Source organism: Lissotriton vulgaris, chromosome 3_1 (genome assembly GCF_964263255.1).
Source record: "Lissotriton vulgaris chromosome 3_1, aLisVul1.2, whole genome shotgun sequence".
Classification (NCBI taxonomy): domain Eukaryota; kingdom Metazoa; phylum Chordata; class Amphibia; order Caudata; family Salamandridae; genus Lissotriton; species Lissotriton vulgaris.
The window spans coordinates 1,837,230,697-1,837,252,338 of record NC_141689.1 but is presented as its reverse complement, the minus strand read 5'-3'; the positions used below and the strand labels follow the sequence as shown (position 1 = coordinate 1,837,252,338).

The 21,642-nt window shown below is 43.4% G+C and overlaps 1 protein-coding gene across 1 annotated transcript in view; it reads left to right on the top strand.

Moving 5' to 3' along the window:
- The window catches only part of LRBA (LPS responsive beige-like anchor protein), a 2,444,222-nt gene that overhangs the window by 2,251,150 nt on the left and 171,430 nt on the right, over positions 1 to 21,642 (top strand). Inside the window, exon 54 of the mRNA XM_086962285.1 lies at positions 16,015 to 16,116. Coding sequence (XP_086818411.1) covers positions 16,015 to 16,116 — 102 coding nt within the window. The remainder of the gene's footprint in view (positions 1 to 16,014; positions 16,117 to 21,642) is intronic.

Below are 21,642 nucleotides of genomic sequence, written 5' to 3'. Positions count from 1 at the left end.
TTGGATAGCAGGTCTACAACCACCAGAATAGTGGTCATTCCTGATGATCTGGGCAAGTCTGTTATGAAATCTAGACTGGAGGAACTTCCATAGGTTGTAACAACCCTACTGGAAATGAATGCGAAGATTTTTGTCGAGCACAGACCGGGCAAGTCTGAACATATCGTTGTACGTCAGACTTTATACCTTTCCACCAGAAATACCTTTCACATAACTCTACCGTTTTCTTGATTCCAGGATGGGCTACTAGAGCTAGATCGTGATTCCATTTCATGACCAGTTCTCTTAACTCCTCTTTTGGAACAAATATCTTGCCCTTTGAATAAAAGATACCATCAGATATTGAATTTTGTCCCTGTGAAAGCCAGTCTTCCTTACTAAGATCCTTGGTCTGATCTCTGAGGATAGATAAAAAGTCTAATTGAGTGATTTCAGCACAAATTTTTTCAACTGGTATTATACTCTGTTGTTCTTCAGTTTCCTTAGTTTTATCACAAACCAAACGTGAGAGGGTATCAGACAGTAATTGTTTGGTTCCTGGTCTATAGGTAATGATGAAATCAAACTCGCTAAAGAATTGTAGCCATCTCATCTGTCGTGGTGTAAAGGCTTTTACCGTGGAGTAATATTGTAAGTTCTTATGGTCTGAAAATATGGTTATGGTGTACTTAGCTCCTAAGAGATGGTGTCTCCATTCCTGGAAGACCGCCTTGATAGCCAGTAATTCGCGCTCAGCAATCGTATAGTTCTGCTCAGCAGACAATAGTTTCCGAGAGTAAAAAGCAATGGGGTGGAAACTTCCAGAGCTAACATCCTTTTGCAAAAGAACTCCTCCAATTGCTGTTTGCGAAGCATCAGCTTCAACGAAAAAAGGTCTGTCAGGATCTGGGTGCGTTAAAATGGGAGCTGAAATAAAGGCCTTTTTTAGTATGCCAAAAGCTTCTTCAGCATCTGCATTCCATTGAAATTTCTTCCCTTTCTGCAAAAGACTTGTAATTGGTACGACTATTTCTGAGAATTTTGAAATGAACCTTCTGTAGAAGTTTGCAAACCCTAGGATTCTTTGAACTTCTTTCACAGAGGTTGGCGTTGGCCAATCAAGAATTGCTTTTACCTTCTTGGGGTCCATGACTACGCCTTCTGGTGACAACCAGTAGCCTAGAAACTCAACTTTGGATGAATTGAAAACACATTTTTCAAGCTTGACAAATAATGAATTGTCTCGTAATTTTTGCAGGACTGATCTCACGTGAAGCACATGATCTTCTGGGGTCTTAGAAAAAATCAGGATGTCATCAATATATACGATGACGCAGACGTCCAACAGCTCATGCAAAACCTCATTAATGAAATATTGGAAGGCTGCTGGAGCATTGCAGAGACCGAAGGGCATCACAGTATATTCAAACAACCCAAATTTAGTGCGGAAGGCAGTCTTCCATTCGTCCCCTTCTTTTACTCGGATCAAATGGTAAGCCCCACGAAGATCCAGCTTGGTGTAAATGGTGGAGCCCTTTACTTGATTCAAAAGCACAGGGATCAATGGCAATGGATATCGGTTTTTAATTGTGGCCTTATTAACTGCTCGATAGTCTATGCAGGCCCTCAAATCACCTGTCTTTTTTGCTACAAAAAATAACGGAGATGAGACTGGAGAGGTGGAGTGCCGGATAAAACCCAGTTCCAGTAACTCGTCTAGATAGGTTCTAAGATACTGATTTTCAGGTTCTGTAAGCGCATAGATCCGACTGCAGGGTAATACTGCTCCCGGAATTAGATCTATTCTACAGTCATAGACCCTGTGAGGTGGTAACTTAGTGGCTTTCACGGGGTCAAAGACATCTGAGAAGTCTTGGAATTCAATTGGTAACATAACAGGCTCAGGTTGTGTAGCAGCACAGACAAGAGGTAGGTTAGGATCTCGGTACTCCTGATAGCAATGATCTTTGCAATATGTGGAATCTAACGTTACTGTTCTTTGAACCCAATCTATCTTTGGATTATGGAGTTCTAGCCAAGGAATACCTAAGATTACCCCAAAAGCCGGGGTATCAATAAGATCAAACGCTGTCAATTCTGTATGTCCATTGTCAGATAAAAGAAGCAATGGAGGGGTGTGAAACTTAATTAAACCAGATGAAAGTGCTGAACCATCTACTGCTCGCACTGGTTCTGGCTCCTTTTTGAGAATTTTTTCCAGATTTAATTTCTTAGCAAATCCTAGATCAAAGAAGTTCCCGGTAGCCCCCGAGTCTATGAGCACTGGAATACTGTGTCTTTGTTGGTTAGTTAGGATTAAAACCATCCTAATGGTGAAATGGCGGGGTACATGGTTTTCTACACTAGTCACATAACGCGAGATCTCTAGCGTGTCTCCTCCCGAGAGATCGATCTCTGCTTCTCTCGAGATTATAAGTTTTCCGACTCTTGGTCTTGCATTGTGGCCATCAATCTCTTTTTAGCAGGCCGGACTGGACATTCTTTGGCAAAGTGACCTGCCTTACCACAATAAAGACACAAGTTGGCTTTCCTCCTTCTATCTTTTTCATCTTGGGAAAGGGGTCCCTTAATTCCCCCAATCTGCATGGGCTCTACCTGGGCGTTCCTGTCCTCTATAACCTTTTTCTCAGTTTTAAAATGTAAATTCCTGAAATCTGTCTTTGGTCTTTCAGTTCTTCTTTCACCTAACCTATGATCTAACTTGATTACTAGGTCCTGGAACTCAATAAAATCGTCTGGTAAATTTACTATGTGTGCCAATGAATCTTTTAGTTCCTCTCTCAACCCTCGATAGAACAGGGATATTCTTTTTTCATCGGGCCAGTGAGTTTCGGCTAATAAACGATTAAACGTGGTGACATAAGTAAGTAGATCCCGAGAACCCTGGCGCAGATTTAGTAGTTCATTATCAGAGGCTTGGAGGAATACGTGCTTTGCAAATAAACCCGACATTGCAGCCTTAAAATGAGTTAAGTTATGTAACAGTGGATCATTCTTGTCCACCAAGGGCATTGCCCAATTAGCCGCTACTCCTCCCAAATAAGAAATTATGAAGGCTACCTTTGATGTGTCAGTAGTGAATGTGTGCGGCTTACATAGGAAGTGTAACTGGCATTGGCTCATAAACGTAGCGAAATGAGCACAATCTCCTGAAAAACGTTCTGGATTGGCCAAAGGAACAGGTTGTGGAGAAAGTACTGTAATTTGGGCCGACTGACCTACACCTGAGGACTGAGTCTGATTCTGAAACTGAGCTCCAAATGTAGGTGGTGTTAGAATTGGTTTCTTAAACTCTCCTTTGTCTCTCCAAGAGGTGAAACCTTCTCTTGTATTTTCTAACTCATCTCTAGAGTGATCTAGTTCCTGCCTAAGAGCTTGATTTTCTAAGCGTAAGTCCTGAATTTCGTCATTCATCTTACGCACTAACTCAACTAACTGGGTGACATCCATGTCCTCCATGAGATTAGTCAGATCCAAGAGGAATTAAAGACTATTTTGTGGCTTCGCTTTCTGTCAGGCGTGCCACCTCAAGAGTCCAGGTTCTTTCCGTCTTGGAGATGACTAATCCCAGTACCTCCAGGAACCAACAAATGTGACAAGGAACAGAGACACTGGTCACAAGTGCTGACCCCTAAAGGGACAGGGAAAAGGGGACGGAGAGGGTAGTGGAATGGGGGACGGAAAGTGAGAGAGAGAAACAAACACAGGATCTCTTCTTGAGATGACTGTCTCCCTCTTCGAAGTACTCTGGGCTTTGTTGATCTAATCAGGTGAATCTTGTCTGATGCTGAACTGCATGTGAAAAGACCCTTATTAATTAACTGCAAACCTTCCTACACAATATTCATGTAATTGCACAATTATTCATTTACATACCAACTATTCTATAAGCCCATTCCTGTACTTCTTGCACAAGGTCTATCAGATTTGCTTCCTTGAATTCTTTCGACACCTTTTAAGGAATGTGAAATAATATCAGAGACTGTTCACAGCACAGGAAAATGTCATACTAACATAATCTAAACCATTTGGTAACTTGTTAGTAAAACCATAATCACACTAGCATGCAGCAACCTCCTCTTACCTTGTACTTAATGTTGTACAACCTTGAAGGGGGTTCTGTAAATAAACAAGAAAGAAACAACAACAAGCCCCAAAGATTCTACATCTGAATCATGAATCATAAATTATTGCAGTTAAATTCACTACAATGAATGATGGCAACTAGTTACATTCGCAACTCTAACTAGGCCCAAAAGTATTACAAAATATTCTACAAGGTCCGTTTTACATTTGCCAAGGATTGTTTGTTTTCAACGATTCTGAATACCAAGTTCAACAATGTTCGATCTTGAAATTGCCAAGGCTTGTTTCGACACTCATTACAACAGAAAAGTCTTACTGTCACCTCCCATGAACCGGAAGGTAAAGGTCCGAAACCTGGTGAGGAAACAGGAAGTCCGATTTCCAAGGAACTCCGATGCCGGTAGCTGTAGTCTGCAGACTCGATTCTGCCGGCAGCTGGAAACTGAAGAGAAGTCCGGAGAACGCTGCTCTCCACTGGGATCAGGTAGGTGCAGTCTCCACGCCAGGACCAAGGGCGGGGTTGGGGAGCTGGAATCAGGAACCTGGAAGCTCTCGAAGTGACGCGTACGCTGAGAAGCGAAGCGCCTTCCAGAGAGCCGGTAAGCCTTTTATAGGCTGTAGTTCACGTGCGCAGCAGCGCCGGTTAGGCGCACCTGTCCAACGTGAGCCCTTCATGAATATTCATGTCTCTAGGAGGAATTAACAAGCATTGGGCAAAACAATAGTACGCTCGTGCAAGGGATGAATCCTAACGTTGGTAGACACTTCAAACAAGCATAAGCAACTCCAAGCCTTTCTGATGATGACCTAAGGGGACTTATGGTTAGATTTTCGTAACAATAACTTGAACCATAGAGTCGGGGAGAAACCATGTGGCTTTTCCCTTCGTCATCCATCCCTGTTCTGTCTGTATCCCTCCTAGTTCAGTCCATTTCTTGATTTCGTCTGGTGTAGCATGTGTCTGTATGTCAATTACATCTAGGGCGGGATCCCTAACTGTCATGCAATGTGTCGGTGTCGGGACTACTGTCTTTGTCAGGTCAGTTGCGTGAGTATGAGTCTGAGCTGTGTGCTTGGCTGTTCGATCTGCCAGGTCATTACCCTGGGAAATTGTATCTGTGACTTTCGTATGTGCCCTGCACTTCATGATGGATATTGCTGTAGGCAAATGTATTGCGTCTAACAGAGCTTGAATGAGGGGTCTGTGCTGGATTTTGGCACCGTGAGAAGTTAAAAAACCTCTCTCTCGCCAGAGTACACCGAAGTCGTGTACAACTCCGAATGCATAACGTGAGTCTGTGTATATGTTAACTTTCTTATTCTTTGCTCGAATACAGGCTTGGGTCAGAGCTATGAGCTCTGCTGCTTGAGCTGACAGGGTGTCAATACGATGTGTTTCTATGACCTCAGTTTCTGTTGTCACTGCATATGCGGCCACTAACTCTCCTGTACTTGTTCTCATACATGAACCATCCACGTAAAGTGTCAGGTCTGGATCTGGTAATGCGGTGTCTGTCAAGTCTTGTCTGGGTTTCGTCGTAATGGTAATGACTTCAACACAATCATGTGCCAAAGGGTCTGTCTCACTTAATGGCAAAAGTGTAGCTGGATTCAATGTATTGCAACGTCTGATTTCTATGTGTGGCTGAAATAATGTCAATTCATAACCTGTCAGTCGTGCTATAGTCAACTGCTGAGTCTGTGTTCTGTTTAAAAGAACTTCCACGGAATGTGGAACTTGTACTGTCAATTGGTGTCCTAATACTATGGAATCACTTTGTCTAATCGCTAGAGCTGTTGCCGCTACTGATTTCAAGCATGCAGGCAGCGCCTGGGCTACTGGATCTAATGTACTAGAAAAATAAGCACATGGTTTGTGTGAACCTGCTGGATCTTGGGTGAGTACTGACAATGCAGTACCTTCGCGTTCTGTGACAAAAAGTGTAAAAGGCTTGCTGTAACATGGTGTTGCTAAAACTGGTGCTTGACATAAGGCTTTCTTTAAGTCGTCAAAAGCTTGTGTATGTTCTTGAGTCCAAGGGAGGACAGTCGATGTCGCTGCCTCCTGTGTTGTCAACTGTATGAGTGGCTTGGCTAGAAATGCGTACTGAGGGATCCATTGTCTACAGTAAGAAGTGAGGCCTATAAAGGCCCGTATCTCCTTTTGTGTCTTGGGTTGTGACATGTTTACAATTAACTGGATGCGGTCAGGTGTTAGCTGTCTCCCCCCTTTGGACAGCAAGTGCCCAAGGTACACCACTTGCTGAACACAGAATTGTAGCTTCGAAGGAGACACCTTGTCTCCCTTGTCAGCCAGGAAATGTAAAACTGTCAGTGACGCTTGTTCACATTCTTGTTCACTTCGGGCGGTGATCAATAGATCATCGACATACTGAAGTAGGGCAGTGTTAGCAGGCATGTGGATACTGTCAAGTTGTCTTTTCAATGCTTGGCTATAGATGCTGGGGCTTTCTGTGAATCCTTGAGGTGCGCGTGCAAATTTGAAGCTTCGGCGATTTAAACAGAATCCGAAAAGGTATTGGCTTTCCGGATCAATGGGCACACTAAAGAAGGCGTTCTTCAGATCAATTACAGTAAAGAACGTTGCCTCAGAATCAATAGCTGTCAATAAAGAAGAGATGTCTAGAACCACAGGGTACTGTGGTACAATGCATTTATTCAATTCTCGTAAATCAATAACTAATCGATAAACTGGGGGAGCATTTGGGTCAGTACGTTTAAGAATTGGAATGATAGCGGAATTGCAGAGATTAGAGTCAGTTTCTACAACCACTCTTTGTGCAATGAGCTCGTCAATGATTTTCAGTAAAGCCACTACAGCATCTGGTGGTAACTTGTATTGTCGGATGCGTGGTAAAACAACACCTTGTTTCAGTGTAACTCGGTATGGTGTAATGTGCATACAACCTACATCAGTGGGGCCTTGTGCCCATAAATGTGCAGGAACATTCTGTAATCTGGGATCAATATCTCTCAACACATAGTGACCCTTAAAGTCACGCAAAAACAATCTTACTCCTTCCGGAGAACAACAAATTACAGCTCCTAGAGCTTTCAGTGTCTTGATACCTAACAAGTTTTCTGGACATGATTTCGTGAGTAATAAATCTGTAGTTCGAGACAATGGACCAACTGAAAGGGGAACTGGTTTCGATACTTCATTAACAATAGGCTTTCCTGAAAATCCAAGGGAAACATTCTGCGAGCCTGAGACGGGTGCCCCTGGAACCTCGTCGTGACTGATTGTTGTCCTGCTTGCCCCTGTATCAATCAAAAACTTTCTATCTTTTCCTAATACTTGACTATTTACGTAAGGACCCTCTTGATCTACAGGAACCTCAATAAGAGGCAAGCCAACCTCCCTCTCTAGGCTGTTTCATGTGTATCGCTGGTAATCGGGATAATCAGTTTGAGCATACTGGTACATCTGCTGAGTTGTATGTTGTGTTGCGGCAATCGGTTGTGGTTGTGGTACCGCTACGGTCTGTACTGTCTGTTGTGGAGCATGCATAGGCTGTACATTATGTGGTACGTGTTGTTGGACCTGGTCTTGTCTAGGTTGACGTGGTCTCTCTTTAGTTTTACCTGTAGATATATTGTGTTTCAAGACTGCACAATCGTTTACATAGTGACCTGGCTGTTTACAATAGTTGCATATCCCTTTAACAGGAGCTGCTGAATTATTGGACTGTGTCATGCCCTTTTTCTGACCGTCAGCTGGAACTGACTGAGCAACTAACATTTTCATTTTCGTGTCTTTCATACGTCTTTGTTCGTGATCATGTTCTTCTCTAATTCTGTTCTGGTGGTACTGTAACATTTGTAACATTTGTGAAGGCGTGTTTGCTTGCCATGTGCTCTCGACTTTCAATACACGATTCTTAACTTGGGGCAGAGAATTCTCGACTAATTTGGATACAAAAAGATGCGGGTATGACTCGCTACTTGGTTTCAGGCCACTATTAATAATAAAACATTTCTCAAATCGGGAATAAAAATCACTAGTGTCTTCATCGGGTTTCTGTTTGCAGGCTGAGATGGCATCCCAGTCCTCCTTTTTAGTTGCTAATAATCGTGGCAAAACCTGTACTAACAATCCTGGTAAGGCTTTAGTTTTATCCCCAAGACCCAAACCTGGGGTTCGGCCATTTTCTTCTGTTTCTAATGCAGCCCAATCTATCTGTTTGTCTCCCTCCTCCCATTCTTTTTCTTTGAGTTTCTCGTAAATACCGGCAGGCAGTAATACTTTCAATATTTTCATAATGTCGGGATAGGTGTAATCTCCCATGAGTAACATGTCTTTTATTTCACGGTGAAAACCTGCAGGGTCTTTATCATGACTGGGCACTAATTTCTTCATTTCCAATAATTCCATCTTAGTTATGGGCGTGTATACATACACACGTGTAAGGGTATTATCATCATTCCTAACTGGATGTACTTCTCGTAAGGGATTCTGTCTGTCTATGTAAAACATTTTCCTTTCTGGGGGTGGAGCTGAAACAAACTGTGGATTCAGGAAGGCACTATATCTGTGTCGATGTTCTAAAATTACTTTAATTAAATCGGTACCTAGGCCTCTCCATTTATTCATGAGTAACTCTACTAGTACATCAGGTAGGGGACCTGGATCAGAATGTTGGCTCTTATACAACGTAAGGAGGTGCTGTATCATGTACATACCAGCTAGTCGCTGTTCGTCTGGGGAAAGATTCAAAAAGGTTTGCGCTACTGCGTCATCATTATATTTATCGGAATTGTCAGCCCATTGTACTGCTGACCTGGCTAATTCTTGTTCATCCATGGAATTGAGTACATGGTACCCCATTCGTTCTTGAAGTACTTTATCGGTAGCCTGAAATAGATGTTCAGGAGTCTTCGGATTTGACATAGCAGAGTGAAAAAGTCTCTTGCTTTCTGGACGTATCGTTTTATTAAAAGGTCTACCCTTTCCTACATATGCTACCGTACCTATGTCTTCTTCTAGCTCATCCTCCTCTGAGGATTTATTCTTGTCTTCACTTTTCAGCTTTCTCTCTCATGAAATACTGTTATTTCTTTACGGATTTTTCTGTACATGGCCTCTATATATTTCTGTCTATCATGTTTTCCGTCTGCAATATTCTGACCCCATGTAGTTAGTACCTCCATCTCTTCTTTATTTACATCAGGCCGGTCTCGTTCTCTTATGAAACAGTTTATGAGGAATCTTAAAATCATACTTTGAATATCTACTTTCTGATGTGCCATGGCCTCGTGTATACATTCCTGACCCTCCCCTGTCTGAACAAAACGATATATCCTGTCTAGATAATCTGACATTCCTGGAAATAGAACTAGAAAGTTTGCAGCACGTCTTATACGTATTGAGGCTAATAACATGCAACCGTCTTTGCCTGGTACTGGATCATATCTACAGTCTGTAAGATACTCTTTAAGCTTTTCAATTGTGACTGGTTTCGGAGTACGTTGCAGTGCTAGTTCTCTAATAGTTAATCGCTGTACTGGTGGCGGGGTACGGTAACCTCCTGATGCACCTCCTGAGGCGGAGGCTTGAGCATCACCTGTCTGTAGGGTCAGTGCTTGCTGTAACTGGGTTGGGGCCTGAGCAGCGTCCGCCCCAAAAGGATTAAGCGGATTAGTAGGGGGTGCAGGAAATGGTGCTGGAGGGGTCAGCTGTTGCGGACCTGGGGGGAGACGATCAGCGGGTGGTACAGGTGCAGGTGGGACATGAGCGGGTACATTGGTATATGCGGGAGCTACATCATCCAAGTAGGATGAAAGGAAAATATCTGCTGCGGTCTTGTGACGTAATTTAGTCGGAACCAATGGAGGGGGCAGATCTTTCGGTATTTCCGGGGTCGCCTTGGGCAGGCCCTCGGCCAGGACTGGATTCAATCCTGTCATAAGTGCGTTGCTCTGTCTTTCGTGTTGCTCTATCCTGACTCTCTGTCCTTCTAGTAATTCCTTTTCTTTAGTTTTTTCAGAATCCTCTCTACTTTTCTCTGCTTTTCTGAGTGCTTTCTCTGTCCGTCTATGTGATGCTTTACGCCATAATTCAATGGCATCTTTCTGTGACTGTCTGGCTTTCTTTTTCCATAATGCTTCCTCTACTCTCATGATGCACTCGGCATCCCATGTCCCTGTAGCGGGCCATTTCTGATTCTCTGCTAAATCTTTAGTGTAATCCACCCACAAGTCGAGATATAATACGGCATCTAAGCCGTGCTTGTGGTACATAAAATATCCGGGAGTGTCCCTGGGTGGAATGGGAACAGCTTCCTCGAGTATCCCTTTTCTAGTTCCTATCTGACGTAGCTTGGAAAACAGAGGCATTCTGAACCTCGATACTTGACACTTGATACTTACTCGAAATTGAACACAACTAATACAATACGCACAGTGATGACGATCAAACAATCACTCATACCACAACATAAAAATACATTAAAACATTTACTAGATAACTTGATAACTGGATACTGGATATACTGCTAAACAGTACAGATACACTGCTAAAACCGTGTGTACCCAAACCCGTCTTGACCGGATCACAAGTTAATGCACCCGTCTAGATGCGTCCCCAGCAACGGTACTCACCGGGAAGCACGGAACGGAAGGCCTCGGAAACTCGACACTGGACTGGACCGGACTGGACTTGACTCGACTCGTGACGTAGGTACTTCGGAACTGGTGGGCCTCTGAACACCTCGGACCTTGCTCTCTCGGCTGGGCTCTGGTCGGGATCCTCCGCACTCCTCACCGCCTCGTCTGGGTGTCGATCGCAGTTTCAGTCACCTCCGTTGGCCTGAGGGAGATACAGGAAATCCTGCGGGTACGCGTAATTGTCCGTCACGGCTGTGGCAGGGGGCTAGGCCTGCAACGCAACGCACCGCCGGCGTGTAAGGTGGGGGAGGGGTCCCTATTCGGGCGCCAAATTATGTGGTAAATAAAAATTTACCTATGCGGAATTTCTATGCGGTAAAGTTCAATAAAATAACTCAATCGAAATGAGAGGCAGAGTCTGTGGCATCTGAGTTTATAAGGGTTTTATTCCATAAAATGGAATTGGTTCGAACCAGGTATCATGTTCCATCACCACGAAGGTTCAGGAAGGGATAGACAATACTTTATTAACAGAGTACAATATATATAGTAAATGCATACAATGGTGATGGATACAGAAGGCGTAACAGCTGAGAGAAACGAGATAAGAACACATGTGCGTAACAGAAGGCGTGCACGAGGGCGTACACGGAGGTGTGTGCTAGAAACGTCACATGAGAGTGTCACAGGTGGGTGGATTCATAGAGGAATCCTGCAGTGTCAGCAGAAATATACGGCAGAGATGCGCGCGCAGCAGCATGACGTGTGATTGACGTGGAACTGGAGGGTGAAGGAGACTTGACATTTAGCATTATACGTGGAGGCAGAAGTCTGGCGTGTCAGAACAACCTAATCCCAAATCATATCTGATATCTTGTGTTTGAGGAACTGTATTATCTAGAAGGAAAGGTCTCTCGGGCAGAGGCTATTCTATACTGACTGCTAGTGCATGCATATGTGACTACGTGTCTACGTGTAATGCGAGGGGGCCATGGGCCTTCCATGGTAACAGGAGCAATGAATTAACTTGCACGGAGACAGAAAGGCCGGGCCCTTTGCTCTGCAGCTGGGGAGATGTTTACCTAAAACACTAGACAGGAATGTATTTTCGAGGAGCGGAGCAGATAACTTGAAGGCGAAATACAGTCTTGGCAGGCAAACAGGCCGAGCCGGGCACCGCTCGCCGCACAGGGAGTAAGGCAAGGGTCACGGATGCAGATCCAGGCTGCAGCTTTCAGAGGCAGAAGGCAGAAAGGGCTCGATGGCAGAAATCAGGGCCTAGCTCGCCAGAGCCAGGAAAACGTGAAAGTGCACCATGTAAAGACGGTGGCACGGCATACTTAGGAACTGAATTTTCGACCCATTCATGGTGGATCTGAAAGAGGACATGTTAACGTTGGACGCAAATGTATTTGCGTCTTCATAGCTGGTTGTGGAGGGAACATACATGTACTTGAAGCACGTACACGGAGCCGTTGGGGTCTACGTTAGGGGACACAATTGACCATAAAAATTCGTATTACCTCAGTTGGAGTCAGTGGTGGCTTGTTTTTCTACTGGGATAAAGATCTTTATGGCTTTTAGCTCAGTCAAGATGTTTTTAAGAGTAGAGGAAGAAATCGTGCTTTCTAGCAGTGCGAGGGAGGCTTTGGGGACATATTTTCAAGCTAATGCTGCCTGTGTGTTTTCCCATACCATTGTAGTGTCGTTGTTCATAAGGTCCGCACTTTAACCTACATAATCAGCACTGAATTCAGTCCGTTCTGAAACTTTTACGCGGGTTTCTCAGAGATTTAGTGACTGTTAGCAGATTTGAAGGAGGATATTTATCCTGATAATAATTGGTTCTTTTTAGTTTTTCCAAAATTTGAGCTTTTATCTTTTGATTTATCTTTCACAGGCAATCATGCCAACTTCAAGGGTGCATGTTGGAGTTTTTTATTCTTCTTTGCCTTAGCCTGAGATGATACATGTTGGAGAGAGGCCTCCTTCCTGTGGGGCTCTTTCCTGTCACACCAAACTGCTCTACTTATGGATACTGCTTTAATGCACTCTGGAGTTCAGCTGGAAATGTTTTCACTTAATGAGTGTCCTGTGGTTACACTTCTGCTTGGACACTTGGTGGAAACCGCAGGCAGTCAACTAAATTACTTAGCACTGTTTTTTTGCAGTAATTCTGGCAGACAACATGGTAGAGGTGCACTACTTGAAGAGTGGTAAAGTTTGAGAGAAAGTGAAATTACCATTTGCTTTGGAACCGTGTTGGGCGTATATGTACATATCTATCTTGAGTTATTATGGCAGGCACATCCTAGAACTTGCTGCTCAAAGATAAAGCACCAGCAGCTAAGAAGTTTTGCTTTCATTGTATTCTAATTTAGGTTTGGACATTTCAATACAGTGGAAATGGAATACATTCTTATTATTTTGGACCTTTTGAGCCAAAAGTATTATCATTGATTCTAGGGAGCAATGTACTACTGAATGTGATAGATTTTTGGAAAGTGCATGGAGAGCTTTAGTTTCACAAATAAATGTACATATAGTTTGCATTGGTTTCGTAAAATGTTTAATGGGTGACCAGTGGTGAAAGTTGAAGGGTAATGGGAGAGGGCACAGGTGCCAGGAGTACACAATAAATAATTGATCCATGGAGTGAATGAAAAGGACCTTCCCTCTTTACATGTTTCCACCCTAACTTCTTATGCAACGTATGCCTGCTACTGTGTACATTATCTCTTATTAAAATGTTCCTGTTATTGCCTAAATAATAAAATCAGGGTGGTTTATGAGCGTATACTGGCGAGACTTATCCGTTTTTTATTTTGAGGTCGATGTCAGGCATGCAACTATAGAGCTTTTTTCTGGAAAGCGGTTTGAACTATTTATATACGTTTCTGAAGGGTTTCTGACGAGAAGGGGAAAGCTAATTGTCTTGAAATTGATTGTTTCCTGTGGGTCCAGGGAAAGTTGATTAGGGCCAGCGGGGAACGGAGTGTGGGAGTTAGGGGAGCACAGGATATCAAGAACAGACGTATGAAGAAGCACTATAAAGTTTACCTATAGAAAAAAATACTATTTCCAAAACTTAAAGGTGTTTGTTTATGTTTTAGCAAGTTGAAGGCTGCACTAAAAACTGAAAATATCCATTACTGTTTATGGGAGCTTAGACTGCACGAGATCCGTTCCAATTAGGGCTGGTGATGAAAATCGTAACTCTGTCTTGCTTTGCTTACGTGACATGTTTAGTGTTCTGGTGGTTGCTGAACATGTTGCGATGAAGGCTGACATTGTATGTATTTGCGTCACCTTTGACTGTTTTAAATTGCACATACTACGTTTTCTGGTTTTCCTTACAGCTACACAAAGAGCAACTCTTTCAAAGTTGATATGCTCCCCACTTACAAGTCTGGCTCATTTTAAAGATTGTGAAAGTTCACATCTGGCTGCTCTCAATAATTTCGGCAGCCACTGCCCACAACTTGTATTTCGTGAAATGTTAGCATTTGAAATAAAATATTAAAGTGACCATTTAAGTGGCATGGGCGTGTTTCTTCCTTTCCTAAACTGGTGCTTTTCTAGGGATGTTGCTGTCCTAGTGTTGTAGCTTATCATTGTGCCATATTGTTATAGCAGTATCATGAACAGCGTTAACAGATAGTGCTTTCAAGAATAATGCCACACTAGTTCAAGGTCATGGAAAATATATGCATGTGGGCCATGAAGAGTACAAATATATTACGATTGATGTTTAATTCCATGAACTGTAGGTTGGTCTTAGGCTATGCCCCGTGCCCATGTTACTGGGCTATTGAGGACCAGAAACTGACCTTGGCCTTGCCCATTAACTTTGCTCATACTTACTGCAGGCCAGCAGCTATTGGGGACAAGGCATGCATGGCCTGTACCTAGAACTGATGCGTTGTAGGATATGACAGTTTCCAGGCTACAGAGCATTTTCTGTGACCAGTGGAGTCAAAACATGGCTAACATGTTAAAAGCCTATCTCCGAATAATTTACTCTGAAAAGTCATAATCTAGTGTTTGAGACATTGATTCAAATCTTGTTGTGTTATAAAGAAAATAAATATTTATACAATTATACTTTATTTACTTCAAATATTACAACAATTTGCTTTTAGGCAAGCGATTGTTGTAAACTTAGCAGCTATTGTAGCATACACAAAATGAATTGTGGTCATACGTCAGCCACCCTCATTCACATGCCTTTTTTTTATGACACGATGCTCTGTTGTGCAAATTTCAAATAACTTGGAATCTGATGTAGTGCGTGTTTTGCATTATTTTGTAGTACTGAGCCACTGTATCAGTTGAATATTAGTCATTTAAGGAATCTGTTCTCATGAAGGGTGTATTAGGCGACACAGATGTCCAGTTGACCTTTTGACAACTCTTTTCGGATTTGTTAATTATCTAAATTATGAGTTGTCACTCATAATATTATAAACAATATGTAAATGTATTTTAATCTTTTTAGCTAAAAACAAACCTCTAAGAAGAACTTCGGAGGTAATACTACATTCATTTAATTTAAGTATTGAATCCTTTATTTTTTCTCATCCCTAGACTGTCACCCAAATAGGGCCTACCAATCCCAGTCCTAAAAGGTTACGCATGACTCTTGCACTGGAACCTTTCTTATTTGTACTGTCACCCTGTTCTCAGAGCCTTTGTCTGTCTTGCCCTCTTAGTGATTACTAAATAGCTAAGATTCTGTCTAAAGACATCATGGTCGTTGTGGTAAGAACTCGGTCTAGAGCTATCAGTAACCGAGATGAGTATTTCAGCTTTAGGACTCGCACTTTGGACTCAAGTATGCAGAAAAAAATCTTAGAAATTACATACGATTATTCCACTGCACATATTGGCATAGACTATTTTCTGATACAATAAGTTGAACATTGCTAAACGAACAAGTAAAGTTCTGAAGAGGACTTGTACTTTATCAATGAGCCATAAAATGGTATCTTTAAAATGTTCCGCATTATGAGTCCTCCCTGCTTGAAGTAGCTGCTTACGTTTTAAAGTAAATTCCCCAGGGCCTAGTCAACTTTTACATCAAATGTAAAATGTGGTTGTTCGCTAGCAGCTTGCTTTGCAGGACATTTAAATATCAACTGATTTTTGCTTGTGGATAAAGGCTTGCCCTAGAGGTGATCATTTAGGCTCATATTTCTAATACCAGATTAAAAATCTCTGTTTTTATTATCATCAATAAACTAGTTAATATATAAAGAGCCAAGTGCTCCATGTTTGAATGTCATCTTTTTGTCCTTTCAGATGAATCTGCCACACCCCGAGCTATACTGACGGGTCATGACTGTGAGATAACCTGCGCCACAGTGTGTGCTGAGCTAGGACTGGTGATCAGTGGTTCCAAAGGTAATGGTTTTCAATATTCAGAGCAACTCACTACTTGTGCAATTTGTATTGGCTTGTATGCGGGTTTGCATATTATGTCTCCAGATGACACATGGGCAACTGCATGGGCAAAATAAGAGTCAATCCTACCCCAGCCTGGTTAGTTGGTACTACCAGCTCTTTGAGGGCCGCAGGGCAGCCCTACTGCAGGCCCTGTTGGGTGTAGTCTTCAAGAGGTGTTGAGGGTGAAAATTCAGACGATGTACAGAGAGAGCACTATCGAAGTGAATCTCGGCGTTGGAAACACAGTTTAGTTTTGCAATTAAAATTAGGTAACAATGAATTTTAGGCAGCTCAACCCATTTAATTTCTTTCATCCTCTTTACAGAATGTATTACTTTCCCGATGCCAAGCCGATACAGGATGTTAGTGTTGTTGAAAAAAAGCACTTACCTTACGAAAATGCCACAAAGCACACAAATGCTTTTAAAAAGGGGTCCGTTCAAGTTAGCTGGGCTGATGTTAGATCATTTATTTCTCAGAGGTAAACATCAATTAGGGACATGCCCTGTAGGGATGGCATTTCCCTCATATTTAATGAAGCCTGGTTAAAATGTGTTATTTTACTTGTAGCACTCCATATAATACCTAGTTGTAGTTCAATGGGAGAAGATTATCCTTTATTAGTGCACAGAAGAAGTCATTGTTCTGGGCTACATAAAGATCACCTAATTACATCATTTTCAGTTTCAGCCCTTACATTTTGGACAGCACACTAATATAGAACACAGAGATTTGAAGGTCTGATAATATTGTGGCCTGAAGAATTGTTTAATTGCTCCGACTTAGTTCTCATCTCCTGCTGTGATCCTTCTGGGGCAGTGTCTCCCCTTCTGTATGTGGGCTTATAAAGGCATATAAAGCAGCAAACATGACCCATACTACACTCATATTTTTATTTTCCTGTGTGTGGCTTATGCATATGCACTAGATGAGATTACGCATTTTATCAAGCTGTGGTAAATATTGACTGCAATCTAAAACCAGCTGTGTAAAGCGGAATACTTTAACCCAATTAAAATATGGGGTTTCATGTAAATGTATATTGTTGCAGCTGTCTTCAATGAACGTTTATAAATCAACTAAACGTATCCATTTACAAGTTTTAGCTTAGAGTCTCATTCAAGTTTTGTGCTGTTATATGCGCCCGTAACAAAAACGCTGAAAGTCTCATTGGGCTCACAGTCTTGTTCTCTTGGTAATGGTTGGAGTATCAATAGTCCATTCAATGAAATGATACGTTGATCATTATTCTAAGATCTCATGATTGTAAAAACTACATACAGAATTACAGTTTTTATAATGGAAAGACTGTGTTTAGTGTATGTATTCCAGACCTAGCATATGCAAGTCTAAACCGATAATAAAATAGCAGGTAGCTCTTGTGTTAGGTGTTATATGCTATCATTTCAGATGGATTTTTCTAACCAGTGTCCTCACCTTGTGCCAGACTGGATACAGAAGCTCAAAAAGCAGAGCTCCTGCACGCCGGTAGTTGCGGCCATGCAGCACTACACCAAAGTAGTCCCCCTCCTATAAGTGCCACCTAAGCTTGTTGACATCAGTTCCTTTCTTTCCGTGCCCTCAGGCATAGATCTGGATCTCTGCTCCTATTTTTTCCTTCAAAGTTTTTAAGTGAGCAGGGGATGTTAACCCCTAAGACTCTAGGGCTTAATCCATTTAGGGACTGTCGCAAATGGATGTCAGTGAAAGATCCCTGCTAGGTGTTTCTTTGTACTTTGGGTTCGGTGCAAGACTCTGAAGTCTTTGACAGCTACACCCAGAAGAACCCGAAGGCCATTCATGAATGCAAGGCAAAGCATCACAAAACTCCATGCAGGTTCCGCTCCTGGTCCAACTGGAGAGTGCAGCCCTCTCCCACTCCCAAAGTCGTTCCTGCAGCAGATCATCTTCGCAGTTGAAGAGTTCGGGTAAGTCAAAGAAAGAACGTATGAAGTCTAGAGAAGGTGCAAGGTTGTCCCGTTCAACTGGGGACCTGATTCTTACTTTGACCCAGATGCAACCCTAATTTCTGTGTCTGTCAGCGACGTTGCACCTATTGAGGCCTTTTGAAAAGCCATGTTGCACAATTTTGGCATACTGCAGGCTCCCACTTGCACACCTTTGGGCTCCAAAGAACCTTAGGAGCCTCTAGTTGGTTTAGAGATAGCAGGTCCTCACTCAACACCATCTGTTACCCTTTAACCCACTTCGGATTCTGCACGAGCATCAATGCTGACTTTGTGCTTGGCTACAAACTCTACGCCTGTCCCATGGATTTCGACGCAGCACCAACTGCTGGCGCCGGACGAGGAGCCGCAACCTATTGTTGTCTTCGGTTCCAAGCAATATCTCAGCTGAGGTCACACCTAGATCCTGATGTAGCTCGGATAACACTCAGCTGCTCAGACACTGTTCCTCGACTGCGCGGTTCTGCAGAAAAAAACACCAACTTTTTGGCTCAGACTCCAACCAAAGGTAGCCAGTTTAGTACATGTACCTGCAGATAATTCACCTGATACTGGAGTGGTGGCCCTCCGCAACCCCAGATCAGTTACAAAAGAGAGTATATATTTGTTTTCACTGTGAGTCAGAGGGCTACTTGGGGCCTTGACCTCCACTTCCCCACTATGGAGGTGAGAAAGCATGTTCTCACAGAGGTCCTTCTGCTTGGTCAGGCACCAGCTGAACCTCTTCTGCCTTTTAACGAGGCCCTCATGGACACTTGGGCCATCAGTGTTCTGGGCCTCAGGACAATCAACAGGTCTCCTGTCATAATAGATCAGCTCACTGCAACCCTCACTTTTCAAATTGGCATCAACCCACTTAGAATTTGGTAGTGCAGGCACCAGCAGTGTGACCCCGAGTGAGTTTCCCATGACGATGACTCCTGACAGAGTCCAAACACCTGGAAATGTTTGGCAAACATATGTTCTCCTTTACCAGCCCTGCCTTGTGGTTGGTCAACACCGGCTGCCTCCCTGGACTTTACACACACAACTTTGAAACACGGTTGGTGAGATTTTACTGGCAGTTCCAGAAGACCTACAGGCTTCTTTGACCCAAAATATTGAGTATGGGCGGGATGCAGCCAAGTTCTTCACACACTCGGGCCTAGACACCCCCATTGTGTAGGTAGGGCCATTAGACGAGCATGGGGCTCTGGCTCCACAAATGGATCAGATGCACAAGCTTCTTGGGGGACCTCCAAGTGTTCTTAATGGACATGTCTTTCAATGGACCCTGTGTGATTGCAGATAGGCTGACTCAGCCAAGGAGTGTATTAATGATAGCTGAGGTACTGTATACGCTCCTTGGGTCATTCAGTACCAGTCCAGCTGTCCCTCAACAGTTTCCCCCTTTTAGGGGATATGCCAGATGCATGGAGTTTCAACAGCATCCGGCCATGCCTCCAGCAGGCAATGAGCAGGTAATTATGGGCAGCAAATGTTCCACGTCTCTTCCTCCCCAGTGACAATCTCAAAATCTTTTTAGTGGCACACAGCCTCCCGGTAAGAGGCAGGATCAGCCACTTCCTGTCGGGATGGCAGAGCATTACATCAGAAAGTTGGTCCTCCAATGCTTTTTGATCAGATGCATCTGTCACCTAAATCAGAGTGGCTCATTGCCCATTTTGCGACAAGAGTTGCAGGCTCTTTTGGCCAAAGAAGCCATAGAGTGGGCTCCAGTCTTGGAATTAGGAGCTGGATGTTATTCCAGCTACTTCCTCATACTGAAGGATGGAAGCCTTCGTCTTTTCTTAGGCTTACACCTTCTCAGTGCCTTCCTGCGCAAGGACAGATTCAAGATGTTCACCGATGGCCCAGTTTCTCTCTGCCCTAGATCCTGGAAATTGAATGTGGCGTTGGACCTTCAGGAAGCCTATTTTCACATCCTTGTTCTTTGACACCAACATGTGCTCCCTGCGGTTCAAAGTGGGCTTTGTGCATTTTCAGTTGGCTGTGCTCCCTTTTGGCCTCACAAGTGCCCCATCGGTCGCTGCCAATCTTCGCAGGTCAGGGTACCTGTCTACCGTACTTTGACAACTGGCTGTTGAAGGTAAGCTCACCAACGTCAGTTACATAACAACGATAACAAACCTCTTGAAATCGTTCCAATCAACCTGCGGCAGTTACACATGCCTCTTTTGCAGAGGCTTGCCTTCATTGGAGCCATCCTGAGTATGGTACACTTTCTGGATTTTCCTCCAGGCTAATAAGTCCCGGAAATTTGGGCTATCATGCCAATGTTTGAGCCTCTGTCCCGGGTGTTAGTGACCACAACTCTGAGGCTTCATGGCCTGCTTGCCTCCTGCATTCTGCTAGCCAAACATGCCTGATGTGTGAGCTCTGCAGTGGATCTGAAGTTTCAGGGTACCCATCACTAGTGGAACCTGCCGATTCCATCCAGGTGTCGGAGCAGACAGCTAAAGATCTGCAATGGTGGCTGCTCAACCACAGTTGGACCAGTGGTGACTGATGCATCACTACTGGGTTGGGGAGCCCATCTGGGGCATGTGAACAACAGTTTACTTTGGTGTCTGGCAAAGTTCTGGCAAAGTTCTTCCTCTACAAAAATCTGTTGGTGCTTTGGGTGATTCACTTATCAAGGGCAGACTGATTCATGTTCTCTGTTGCTTATGTTCCTTCCTAGAGGACTCCCTTTTTTCTCACATCCTGCCCCCAACAAGTAGGCTTTTGGCCAGCCCGCTCCACTGTAGCGATCATCCTCGCAGCTATGGATGTCATGCGGGAAGACGCTGAAAAGGGTACCACTAAGTCGCTGTTGCTCTGATCAACCATTTTGAGCCGCTGGCCTCCGGGGCACTTCACTCAAGTGAGTCACCTCCTTCCTGAAGGACCGCATCTAGTTGCTTATTCTATTCCCCTTCGGGTCACCCAAAATCCAACTTACCTGTGAAGTGTCCCAGGGGTCATCTTTTTCTCACCACCTGTTCAGTTTGTACATATGCTTCCTTGTGCACTACTTGAAAAAGATGAAGGTTACAATTTACAACTACACCAACAATATGCAATTACTTTTTGCTATTGATAATTCACCTGAATCTAAACCTACTTTTCAAAACACAATGCTATTCATCTACAGATGGATGAATAGCAATCAAATTAACTCCAATAAGACTGAGATCGTCATTACCAGTAGCAGGCATGACCTGTGGAACCCCACATTTTGGCCAGCCACCATGAGCACGTTCCCCCCAGTAATCCCCCCTCCTCCCCCCCTCCCCCCAACAACCACCGAAAAGCTCAGTCAAGAGCCCTGCAGTCCGATTTGATAACAGGTTTTCTATGAAACCTCAAGTAGGGCCAGTGATCTTGTCCTGCTTCTTACACCTTGTAAAATCAGAAAGATTGTCAGATTTCCCACTCTCTAAGCTCTTATCCAGGTTATCATCGCATTAGTCATCTTAAGGTTAAACTATGCCAATTCTCTCTACCTGGGTATACCTGAAGGACTTAATTATAG